The following is a 13,351-nucleotide window of genomic DNA, read 5'->3' on the forward strand; positions in this document are numbered from 1 at the left end:
TTTCATTTTCTCTGCCCTGCCTCATTTCACTAAAAATATGATTTTTTTTTTTCTTATTACAATCTACAATTTAATAAAAGAATATTCTGTGGCAGTAAATGACTGAAGCAACATTCTATTTTTAATTTATTTCAAACTTCTCTGTTTGCTGAAAGTCTCTTGCTATCACCAGGATCAGGCATCTGATCTCAATTCCTTTCCTATCGTTACCTGTGGGCTCCATGGAATCTATGGAACCTGAGTTGGTCGCTTGGAGTTATGGATGGATAACAATAAAAAAGTGATTCTGTTTATTGCACTTTTTCTGTGCATTTAGAAAGCAACTTCGGCTATTAAAATGTCAACAGGGAAAACTCCATTGCAAATGCTATTAAGTCCCCCTGAACTCAAGCAGGCTTGGCTGCAGAACATCATTCCTCAACCACGAAGGGGCCAGGGACGCCTTTTATTGTTGGATCAGCAATTCTCCCTGTGTTTCCATTGATTTCTCAGTGGCACAGCTATCAAATAGACTTACTTCAAATGTCAGTTGGAAACCCCTAGGAAAATATTGACAGTAACCATCTTGAAAAAACCACCATGCGCCTTTTTCTAGGGCAAAAGGATGAAGGCTGCTGGTCTAATCCGCGGCCAGGTCCAGCCACGGCTGCGGTTCCGTGAACACTTTATGTTCCCACTTGAACCTGAGCGCGTCTGCCAGATCCCTCCTGCCGATCTTGCGGAGGTGTCGGGCCAGGAGGCGTAGTTTGTCCGTGGAAGTGGGGAGCGATTTTTTCCAGAAGCAAAGAAGTTCGTGGATCTGTTCTGTGAGATCATCAGGGTTCTTGAGTTTGAGGAGCTGAATGGTGCTGTGGCGTAGAGGGAGGGACAAGGACAGAGCCTCGGCCTGTTGTTCTTCCTCCGAGAGCTCCGCGGCCAGCCAGTGGAGCATGTTATCCCAAAGGGCTTCTGTGGGGCACAGGGGACACTGAGCGTTAGGACCGATCCTTGGGGGATGACCTGGCCCAATCTTCCACACCTGTTCACAGGAAATGCACCTGCCTTCTGTTCTGGCTTCTGAGCAGAAAAAGAGATGTGGGACCGCCCCGGAGCACCGTGGCAAGCTTTTGATACTGTCATCGCTGGGATTCCAGCCGTTGCAAAGGGTGAAAAATGCTTCAGAAATTTTAATATATTTGAGACCAGGAGGGCATGTGAAAATGGTTTCCAGGCCCTGCCCTACGTAGCTCACTGAGAAGGGTAAAGGCAAAAGTTGGCATTTTTAATAAGCTCAGAGGCCGCTGTGGCTGAGGGTCCCAAGGAGTTTTGAGCAGCCCTATGTCTTTAAAGGATAAAAGTGTTTCTTTTCCTCAGTACTGATCTGATGCATAAATTATACCAGCAGGTAGTAAGTCCTCACTGTCATCTGTACCTATACACACACACACGGAAACACCAACTCCACCACCCAAACCGCAGTTATGTGCCAGACCCCTTACACCAGCATTTCCACTGGAAATGTTTCCTCCAGGCTATTCAGACATGCAGACAGCTCCTCTGAATGTGTCCTGTTTACCCAGCACAGCCCTTGCCTTCCTCTGTGACTCCCAGAGATCTCCTGTTGTTATGGCTGTTATTGTTTTGTTGTGTAATTAGAACCATTCCTCTGAGTAACACTCCAGTGTCCAGCTGTATCCTGCATCACGACGCTTTCTGTGGTTTGTGTGAGCAAAGAGTTCTGTCTGCCCTCTGCCCTAGCTCTTCCTTCTATCTTCCTATTTCCATAAATTGCACCTTGATTTTTATACTGAAGATACATTTCAGTAAAAGCTACTCAGGAAAGGGGCCAAGACACCCTTGTTCTTCGTTGTGACTTTCAAGCCAGTGTTCTGCTGTCACCACGCAATGCATTTGTCCTGATGTTGGTGCTACCCGGTAGGCTTTTCCCTCCCACCCATAGTGTCAGCAACCATCCCTAGGCAACTACACCAGCTGCCCCGTCGATACTGATTCACTCCTCTGACCTCTGATCACCGGGCTCCTTAATCTTCTCAGTGTTAATGACCCGTCTCATGACTCCACACTAGAAACTGACTTTCATGGCCAATCCTCAGGTTCCAACATCAGCCAGAATTACGATGCCTCGCGGCCTCAGTTTCTCAGGATCACGCTGACCTCTGCCTCCTAAACTTCCATGGCTCCCATTCCTCTGTTCATTCACTGTTCTGTGCCTGCACTGCTCCCAGTGACCAGCTGTGGGTGCCAAGGGTGGTCATGTAGCCACCTTGACATGTGTTCTCAATCTGTCAACCTGAATCACTTGGGCGGCCTGAGATTATGAAAATACTTGGAATGTGATTGACAGTTCACACCATGTGAGCCCTTATTAGTTTGAGTTTGTAAATCTATTTTAAAAATATTTTTTCTAAGCTCAATTTAAAATGTTCCATATCTTTTCTCCTATCCTCAAGCCTCAGTCTCACTCTCTTTCTGTTTTACTCAGAGAACATCTGTTTGCTTCTCCTACTTTACCCAAATCCATTTGACCCTCGTTCTCCTAACCTTCTTTTCATTTCAAAATCACACTCCCCCTCAGTGGTTGCTGGATTCCATCCCCCACAGTGAAGTATTTTCCCTTCACACCTGTCCTCAGTCTCCTCCCCACCGCAGGCTCCTGCCCTGCTTCCTACCAGCTTCCGCAGGTCCCTTCCTTGCCTCTAGTTCAAGCGACTATGCTCTTTCCTTTCCTTTATGCATAATGTGGACTTGAGAGCTCAAGTTCTTCACGGTCAACTCACTAATTAAATATATAAATGCATGCTTCAATAGTTTTCCTCATTGAAGCCTTTCTTTCAAATCTTCATAGAGCCCCCCTAATTGTTACCTATAGCTGCTGATTCTTAGCCTCGATCTTCTTTGACTCCCATGAAGCATTTTGCTCCCTTCCTTGTGTTCGGCCGCCTTGCCGGGTTGTTCTCTTCCCTCCCGTGCCCTTGGCTGGCTCTCTTCCTTCAGATACTGCTCCATCCCTACATCCTATGTCACGTCTCTTCTAATTCTCTCCTCTCCCCTCCATGAGTGCATCAGCTCTTGCTGACTGAATCATCACTATTAACTGTGGGAATATTCTAGAGCTACTCCACCTTCATCTTTGGTTTTGTTTTCCCAAATCCTGATACAGCATTAGCAATTTGCATATCTTAATTATATTTATTATATTATATTTGAGACAGAGTCTCACTCTGTGACCCTGGGTAGAGTTCTATGGCACTTCATAGCTCACAGCAACCTCATACTCTTGGACTTGAGCAATCCTCTTGCCTTAGCTTCCTGAGTAGATGGGACTATAGGTACCCACCACAACGCCCAGCTAGTTTTTTTCTGTTTTTAGTAGTGATGGTGTCTTGTTCTTGCTCAGGATGGTCTCAGATACTTGAGCTCAGGCAATCTGCCCATCTTGGCCTCCCAGAGCACTAGAATTATAGCCATGAGCCACCATGCCCAGCCACCATATCTTAACTACATTTACCGGTTATATGAAAGCCAATACAATGCTGTACTTCTACGATCAAAATCGTGAGCTTCGATGTTTCCTTCCATCCACTTAATCTTTCTTCACTCTGTTCACTTTTCTAGTTATATGACCACTCAGCTAAATAAGCTAAACATTTGGTATTTTTCAGGTTTCTCAAAGTCTATCCCTTATTCCCTGTACTCACCTCCTAATGGCACTATCTCTAAACAGCTCAAATATTTCCCCTACATTTCAGCCTTACTTACTCAGCCTTAATCATGCCCTACCTGTCTGTTTTCTGGGAATCTTGTAGAAGTAGGGTTTTAGCTTGTCCTGCTCCTATCCATTTAGACTAGCTCTGTTCTTCCACAAAACTGATAGAAAAGAAGTTTGGAAAGTCTCATCTGATCTTTTGGTCCCCGTTAATAAATCACACGTAAGGTCTTCCTATTGTCCAAACATCTTAAGTCGGCCTTTAGAACTTTCCATAGTTTTATCCCATTCTGTGTACAGGCTCATCTACCGTCCCCCTTCCTTCTCCCCACAATAGCTTTGGAGCCACTGGTCATGTGGGAGGATTTCTGTGAGGACAAATATCTCCCAGCCCATGTGGCAACCAGGGGTTTCCTGGTACACATAAGAAGGATTCTTAGACTCTTTGTGATCTCTGTACTGTGCTTTCGTTTGAACATCAAATTCTTCGAATGTAACATTATTAAACTTGCTGAGCTTTAATCTATTACTATTCTTGGTTTCTATATCATCTGCTCTTTTTTCAAAAATTGTTTTATTATGCCTGAGAAGGTGTATAACACTATAATTTATTCCCATCCTATAGCTCATGGAGCTCAGGAAAGCCTGTGTGTTATCTGGACATATCTATAGGGGTGACCTCTGATTGGAATTTCATCCCATCCACAGGGGACCTGATAGTGTGTGCAAAGCATACTCACTGACATCTTTTGAAGACCAATAAATTATCACATTAAAAGCATTAACATCACAAAATGAAATGTTTCAAAAGCTAAAATAGAGCAAAAGTGTCAACTTCTCCCCTGAACCTCAAATATGCTTCACTGTTACGTTACCAAATCATGAAAAATTACAACTAAATAGTAAATGCTTCTTGTGGTACCATACCAATATTTACTTCTATTTACAATCTATGGACCTCCAACATTGATTTGAACTGACCACAGGTAAAGATTTACAACTTAACAATCAATGTTTCAGAATAAACTGCAGTCTATTTACCAAACTAGGCAATGAATAGTCATATGACTAAAATGACTCATATTTCTTATAGATTTCGATACAACTTGAATTACATGCATGTTTGATAATCCCATTTTAGTTTATATGCACATGACTCTCAGAGAACATCCATTTAATAGGCTGATAAAACTAATTGTTATTGAATTGGAAAGTAATAACAATTTTCTTTCTTACTTTCTTCCTTTTTAATAAAAGAATTCACATATATTTAAAACACAAGAGGAGAGAAAGACAGCTATAATGATGACAAGGCAAATGCTCCTTACCTGTAGGATCTGTAGAAATTCTTTTGGTACTCTGTGGACGGTTGATTAATTTTTTATGCTATTGGGGGGAAGGGACACAGAAAAAGCAGAAGACATCATTAATGTGTGAATAAGCTATAACGAAAATCCATCTGAACCTCACTCCTGTTTGAAAGAAGTACCGAATTGCATACCTTGCAAAATTAGATCTTGCATTTGTGTACACATGCACAGCAATGGCTCTCCTAAGATAAGGCAAAATACATTAACCCACATCTTACAGCACATTTAAATCGATGAATACACATTTAAATATTATTTCAGCCCTCGCATTAACTTTGAATATTTTCCAGCTAAAATTTAAAACTGTTAAAACCAACTAATGCAGAGCAAGTTACCTCTGTGCTGTGAACATGACATTTTGTAAAATCCTGTATGGGGCTAACACCTTGCCTCAACACTCAGCACAGGACCTGGCACTTAATAGGAACTAAAAACTACCAAGTAATTCAGCAGCTCTTTTTCTAAAACCAATATTTTTATCAAGAAGTAATCATTACTTTTCTATGCTGTCTGCAGAACAGTTTATTTACAGCTGATCAGGGTAGTAGATACAGCACAGGAGAAAAAGAACATCTGGATTCAGATACCTGTTTGGTAGTTGAATAGCAGTGTGCCTTGGAGACGTCCTGTAATTCTTCGGTCTCAGCTCTGAAATGTGTTTATTAAATCCTATATCACAGAAACTTGTGCAAAATGTTCATAGAGGCTTTATTTGTAAGAGCCCCAAGCTGGAAACAACTAAAATGTCCTTTGGCAGATGAATGGTTAAACAAATGCTGGTACCTCCATACTATGGGACACAACTCAGTAATGATTTTTTAAAAGTCACCAATATGTGGAACAACTTGCAAGGGCATTATGCTCAGTGAAAAATTCTACTCTTAAAGGTTACATATTCGGATTCTGCTATATCACAATCTTAAAATTACAGAAAAATACTGACGTAGAACAGATTAGCAATCACCAGTGGTGAGAGATGCTGGTGGCTGGGGGTTGGGGATGGCAGAAAAGAGATCTCTGTGGTAATGGGATAGTTCTTTATCTTCAGTGTGGTGGCAGGAACACACATCTACACATGCGATCAAATGGCACAGAATTATACATACAGATTGATTTTATCACTGTCAACTTCCTGATTTCTCTATTGTACTAATCTAAAATTTAACCAAAGGAGGAAATCGGGGCAAAGAATACATAAAACCACTTTATGCTATATTTTGCAACTTCCTGTGAATCTATCATGACTGTATTTGAAATATTTTTTTTAAAGCCTACTTCACAGCAGGAATGCAAGGATGATGGGAATGCTGTATGTTAATGTAGAGCCCGCTGGCTCCCTATGAGCACCCAGTACAAGCCAGTTGAATCTGAATATTCCATCTTGTAGGCATTCTTGGCACAGCCATTATAGAAACACAGAAGCCTATAAAACTTCCATTACAAAGTTTTAATGTATCTCCCTGTCTCTGTTTTCTTCTCAGGATATAAAATTTAATTATATCAGTAAAGAGATTAATTTTAATGTAAAAAAAAAGAAAAAGAACAAAGTTTTAATGTAAGGGAATCGTGAAACTCAGCATACATTGAAGTCTATTATAGTGCAGCTCTGCAAAATAAGATTTATGATTTGGGGGGCATTAACTATGCACTCGCTCCCCCCACAAAATTCAGAGAGAAATACCAGTCTAAATCGTGCAGCAGACTCAGTCATTCACACAAAAGGGCACATGGCCTGGGGACAAAGGTACTTTTCAAGTTTTTGCTTTACATCAGTAGCATTTCCCCCTCAGTCATTCTTTATTGGCAGATTTCTCAGCATCCTGATGCTCTGCCAGTGGTTCTAGTGTTTACATCTGTGTATTTCTGCACACACGGGACAGTTCAGTTCCAGAGCCTCACCTGACACACGCCGTGGAAGGTAGATTGTGCAGCTGCCTGGCCACGGCCTTTTCATCAGGGATTCACAACACTGCCTTCCCTTTCCTTTCCCCCTTCTCTTTTTTTCATTTTTTTCCATGATTTTTATCTATGCACTATTTTCACCTTACACACCACCTTTCTTTTGAAACTCATTGGTGCTCAGGGCCAGCTCCAGGCCCAGCAGGAAGCCTCTTCTTGTCCCTGTGCAGCCTCCCTGAGGGCACCAGTGTCCCCATGTGGCTCCCTGGAAACCCCCCTTAGCAGAACCAACTCCAATTTTGCCCCATGTTTCTCTCTGGCCTTCTTCCAATAAAAAGGTACCATTCTGTTACATCTTCTAAGATCTCTTTGTTAAAAGAAGCTTTGTTACTCCTGTCTAGTTAATCTGATTTTGTGTTAAATCAGATTTAACGTGTGATTTTTGTATATTTTAATTTGCTAAATACAGTTGCTTAAATGCCGCTTTCAACATGCTACTGTTCAGCAAGAATGTTGGGAAATTCTAACTATGGCTGTGTAGCTCTCCGTAAACTTGCGAAAGGGTCTGGTGTAGTGGATGCAGCCGCCTGCCCTCACGGCCCCTTATAAGCCTCCCAAGGGCATCGCTATAAAAGTATAAGTAATTCAGATATGTGCAAACATATAATATGTAGGCTGCTAAGCACAGTACAGACCTCATCTACTTGAAGTGGTTTTAAAAAAAAAAATTAAACCAAACACAGCCTCCTACCCTAAGAGGGGTGTGAGTGTCAGGGGTTTTACAGCCACTGTTGCGAGGACTCCTTCAATCACTGACTATTCATTTCATGCTGCCTAAATACAACCTTGTTCTTGAGCTCTGAAAATTAAGTAAACATTTTTTAGTTGAACTCACATGTGTGGCCGTTTGATCTTTTGTGTGCAACCCAGCAGACTAGACTTGGTCAATTCCATTCCATTACCCAGCATGATTTTCTACCACAGCCCCAAGACTTTTCTCTCCTTGGATTTGACATTGCTTCAATATCCGCTCATAGTCAGTCTTGCTTTTGTTCAGCTGATCTCTTTTAGGCCAAGGAGGTGCATCTTACTCCTATAGATGTTCTGCACCACGGTGGGCATGGCAGTGTACGTATAGATCAGTAAAGTTAGTTAGTGTGGCAACATCTTCACTTGACTTCGATGATTATTGCCCCTTCAAATCCTGCCAGGATATTGATCAAATTCACCTCTTTTATCAACTACACTCATCCCTCATTTCTTATTTGGTAATTTATGTGCTAATAAACAATGATTATTATCACAATACAACTGTTACTATCTGACAACTTAATACATGTATTATGTTGTTGTTAATGTCATTCATATATGATTGTTTTTCCTCCCCAGTTAGGTTTTCAGTGATCTTAACCTGTCCTTTCAGGAATATTCTTTTATATATTGGCCACACCTTATACCCTTAATAAATATTTAATAGTCATGGAGGCCCACCACGGACAATCACAAGGATTATTATCATCATTGACTGTTTCGGTTGTGCAACACATCTGCTCAGTAATATTTTCAGGTTTCATTAAGATTTCTTCCACCATTTGTTAGCGAGGTTATTTCAAACCTTTACCACTCTTTGCAAAACCTCTATTTTTTCCTCCGCCTACCACCTTCCCAGCAAGGGATTTTATCTTCTATTCATTATGCAAATAAAGCAATAATTCTCGAACCTTAATGTTCCTGACAATAAATCTTGAGAAAAAGACAGAAAAGGAAGTCACACTTTGATTCATTTAGTCACAGATAAGGCTACATTTGCAATAAAAAAAAAAAAAAAAAAAAAACAAATGGGCGGCGCCTGTGGCTCAAGGAGTAGGGTGCCGGTCCCATATGCCGGAGGTGGTGGGTTCAAACCCAGCCCCGGCCAAAAACCAAAAAAAAAAAAAAAAAATAGAAAAAAAAAAAAAAAAAAACTGGGTGATTCTGGTCCTGAAATAGGAGGACTACACACAGAAAAACCCTGTCAAGTGTGACTTATGTAGCACCCCTATATACCCCAGGGAAAACAAGGAAGAAAAAAATATTTATCAAAAAAAATGATGATTTCTAGTATCATGTCAAGACAAAAGTAAAATTCTCATTGCTTCTGATTTCCCTAATACTATAGGAATATAAAAATAAAAATATTAATTTCTATTAAATAATTTCATAAATTATGCGAAGTCCTCTGTAAGTGTTTCTAGAAGTTATTCTATAAGCTTTTCTCTCCTGAGAGCAGCACCGTCCCAGCAGGTGCCCCACAGAGCTCAGCAGGACCACACAACCCTCCCATGTCCCTCTGAGGATGTAGCAGTCTCTCTCCCAGCAATGGTTCCTATTGCTGTGTGTGGTGTCACCATGACGGTTTCTATCCTTCCTGCATTTTTGCTCCCATGGTGCCACCTAGTTGTGTGATACTGGGGATGTCCGTGGGTTGGCAGTACTACAGCCCTGCCATGCTCTGCGTAGTCCTACCACAGGTGACACTGCCCTCCCTGTTCCCTATGGAGGCTTGGTCTCTGCCACTTCTCTCCCATAGATGACCAGAATTTCAAATATGTGACATATATTCAAATAGTTCATATATAATAGGTTTAATGTGTATATTTGAGCTATGTTATATATCACACATTATAATTATGTTTAACTAATATATAATATGTAATGTAATAACATTTAATGTTACATATTATGTTATAACATTTATAGATTTAACAGGTAATATCTAATATTTTTGTGTATATTGAATACTTTTATATACTAAATATATAAAATATGCATTTGCGTTTTTAGGCAAACCCACACTGACTCCTCCACGAATAGAACTCTGTGAAGTTGTGTTTCATATATTCAGTCATTTCTCAGTCTTAGGTTAATTTCTTATCCCAGGAAACACCTGGCGTCTATGCAAATAATCTTCTAGGCTGGTTATTTCTCTGCACACTTTCCAGCCATGTCTGAAGCTCTCAAAATTGAGCATTACAGCTATTAAAAAATGGCTTTGCTCTCAATTATCTCATCTTTCACAGCAAATGAAAACACCGTGTGGAAGGTGGGGGAGCTCTTGCTGTTTTCCTTCATCATAGGTGAGAACATCAAGGATCAAGGTCGAGCAGGCCTCCCAGTCTCCTGCCCAAGACCCCAGAGTGAGGGAGGGGCCCAGGATGGAACCAGGTATGATTTAGCTCCATGGTGGACGCTTCCCCTAACACCACATGTCTTGATCCTGGGGAGTGTCAGACGGCCCAGAGTTCTAACCCATTGGTCCATCACCGTTCCTGAGTTAATTCTCGTCTTAGTTTCCAGAACTTTAAAATCACTTGCATTATATTCTCTGCTGCTCAGGTTTGCTTCAAGCTTTAAATAAAATGTGCAATACACTTCAAATGCGATAAAATGAATAGTGCAGCTCAGTTCTGGGCACACAGTGGGTGCTCAATAAAAGTCATCTAATTGGTTTTATCACACAAGCACCAGCAAAACTACAGTGTCATTTTGGTGGCAGAGGAGCTTTCTTCACCCCTCAAACTTCAATATTTGGATCACTGTCCAAAGATCCATCTGCAGCTAAAGCTAATTTTGCAGGTGGAGTTTGATATTATTTATAACAAGACATGAGCCACGCGTTGCCATAACATTAGAGACAGGAGGCTTCCCTGAGGTCTCACAGAAGACCTGGACTCAGCCTCTCTTGGCCAGCAGGTCTCTGACAGGGCTTTGGCCTGGGAAGAGGCTCACATGTTTCAGTCTTGGCCAGGACTCACCCTTACTGTAAGGGGCTCTTGAGATGGCACCGAAATTCACTAAGCTGACATTGCTGTAGAAATATATGCATGAACACAAGAAAGAAATACAGTGCAGGAGGAATGGTTGCCACTGTAGGTTGGCTTAGAGGCTGATTTGCTTGGTGACATCCTGTCACGGTTGTCCCTTCCCCATCTAAAAGGATCAACACGGGTCATTTCAGGGAGCCTAGCAAAGATGAAAGGGTAAAATTCCTTCGGGGCTCACCACAATCATCAGTAAAACCTGATATGAAAGTTAGAAAAAGGGAAAAACAGAAACATTATAAATTCTTCCTACTATTTCACACGTAGCTTTAAGTCCTAAGTAGAATCAATTTAATAAAATGACGTCTTTGAATCATACAGCAACATCCTATTTTAAATGCTACCTTGGGTGGTCATGAATTTCAGGAGCAATCATAGTAATACTATTCCTTTGTGGATGATATTTCAGCAGAAATAATAAGGGGTAAAGTTTGTCCTCTTTCATTTCTCCTGCCTATCATTTCCTATGATTTTATGGCAGAACCAATTTTTGTGTAAAGTGGATATGTTAAGGACTTTCTGATACTTCTAGTACCAATTAGCATGGATGCCACATAGCCTGGCAGTTAAACACCAGTTTTACACAATCAACAAAAGAAAACTCCATGATTGTGTTATTATTTTTCATCATTTACCCTGGGGTACTTATGCATGAAGAGATTTTCACAGGTGATTATTATAATTAACTTGTGGCAACAACACCTTCACCCAGGCTAACCCCAAACCTCTCCCACCTCCACACACTTACCAGCATAAGTAGGTCATTTATTTTGTAATTAAAAGATATATGGGTGAAAGTGATGTGATTAATAATAAACTAAACCAGCATTTATAACTAGTATTTTTCTGTGTATCTTGAGCATGGATTTTTACCAGAAGCATTTTAGGGTATCCTAAGTCCTGGCTTTTCCTGCTTACTCTGCCCTGCATTAATTCTGTGTAGGTCTCTCTAAGTAATAGTTGCCATCTGCTTAACTTGAGCTCATTTATTGCTCAGTAGTAAACTGCATGTTCAATACGTAATAGATGGGTCATAGAGAATTCTTAATGCTTGTACATTGTAAACAAGCTAGATTGAATATTGATCAAAAAAAGTACAAATCTGGTACAAAAAATAATGCTGGTATAAAAACTTTGTGCTGCGGTTGTGGGTTCAGCGTAATCACAGATCAAATAAGAGTTTATGTCAGTGTTCAGTGAGGACATATATATGACTCTGTTACTCACCCCAAACCCATAATGCTGCTTTGAACTATTGTTTCCCCCGTTTCACAAATGTAACTTCTCCAAGGTAATATGATCAGGATATCCCAGGTCTGCCTAAAGCCTGAACTTAAATAATACTACCTTCAGATAGTAAGACCAGCTACTATTTTTATTAATTACCCTAAACCCCAAATTTCTATAAAATCTTAAAGTGTATTATATAACCTGGAAAGGATAATATGGTATAGTCTAGCGCACACACACACACACACACACACACATCCTTGTGAGATAATTGCCGTTATGCCTCTTTTACCAATGAAATAAAAGATAAAATTATTGGCCCCCAAATCTACACACCAAGTGACAGAAATGCCATTTAAATTAATGTCTGTAAGAGCCCGGATCCTGGGCGGCGCCTGTGGCTCAGTCAGTAAGGCGCCGGCCCCATATACCAAGGGTGGCGGGTTCAAGCCCAGCCCCGGCTGAACTGCAACCAAAAAATAGCCGGGCGTTGTGGCGGGGGCCTGTTTTCCCAGCTGAGGCAAGAGAATCGCTTAAGCCCAGGAGTTGGAGGCTGAGGCAAGAGAATTGCTTAAGCCCAGGAGTTGGAGGTTGCTGTGAGCTGTGTGATGCCACGGCACTCTACCAAGGGCCATAAAGTGAGACTCTGTCTCTACAAAAAAAAAAAAAAAAAAAAGAGTCCAGATCCTGTGTTTGCAAGTTGAAATTTGCATGTACCATGAAGCGTGTGTTGTGGAACTTTCCACTCAGCCGTTTCCGTACCTGTGGCACTGTGCTCACCATTCACACAGGTGCACTTTACTTCCCTGGACTTTAAATCTGTGACTTAGGAATGAGGCCCCTTTGTGCCTCAGTTTCTAGTTTAAGATGAGGATAGATCTGCTTTGTGCTGTCATTGGAAGAAGACACTCAGCTATATCACATATCTCACAGCAAAGCATCGTATGTAATAAGAGCTCGGAGTAGCACCAGTTATCACTTCATATTTTTCTTTTTTCTCAGACTCGCTGGCTAAAGATCCCTGGGGTCAGAGCTCACAGTAACCCCAAACTCCTGGGCTTATTCCCCTTCCCTCATCCTCCCTCTGGGACTACAGGCGCCCGCCACTGTGCCTGGCGATTAATATTTTTCTTTAAAATTACTTACTGTTTGTCACCTACCTAAATATGTTTAAAAGAAACCCTGTATATTATGACCATAAATAAGAAAAGAATTACACTTGTATAAACACAAGGAAATCTCAAAAATAAATACAATTAAAACAGTGTTACTAAATTCTCTTGCCA

At 41.0% G+C, this 13,351-nt stretch overlaps 1 protein-coding gene across 1 annotated transcript in view; it reads right to left on the bottom strand.

Moving 5' to 3' along the window:
* Nucleotides 1-550: 550 nt before the first annotated feature.
* The window catches only part of DTHD1 (death domain containing 1), a 71,327-nt gene continuing 58,526 nt past the window's right edge, over nt 551-13,351 (bottom strand). Inside the window, exons 9-10 of the mRNA XM_053577834.1 lie at nt 5,035-5,092; nt 551-948 (exon numbers count right to left, since the gene is read on the bottom strand). Coding sequence (XP_053433809.1) covers nt 620-948; nt 5,035-5,092 — 387 coding nt within the window. The 3' untranslated portion in view covers nt 551-619. The remainder of the gene's footprint in view (nt 949-5,034; nt 5,093-13,351) is intronic.

This window comes from Nycticebus coucang, chromosome 23, assembly GCF_027406575.1.
Source record: "Nycticebus coucang isolate mNycCou1 chromosome 23, mNycCou1.pri, whole genome shotgun sequence".
NCBI lineage: Eukaryota > Metazoa > Chordata > Mammalia > Primates > Lorisidae > Nycticebus > Nycticebus coucang.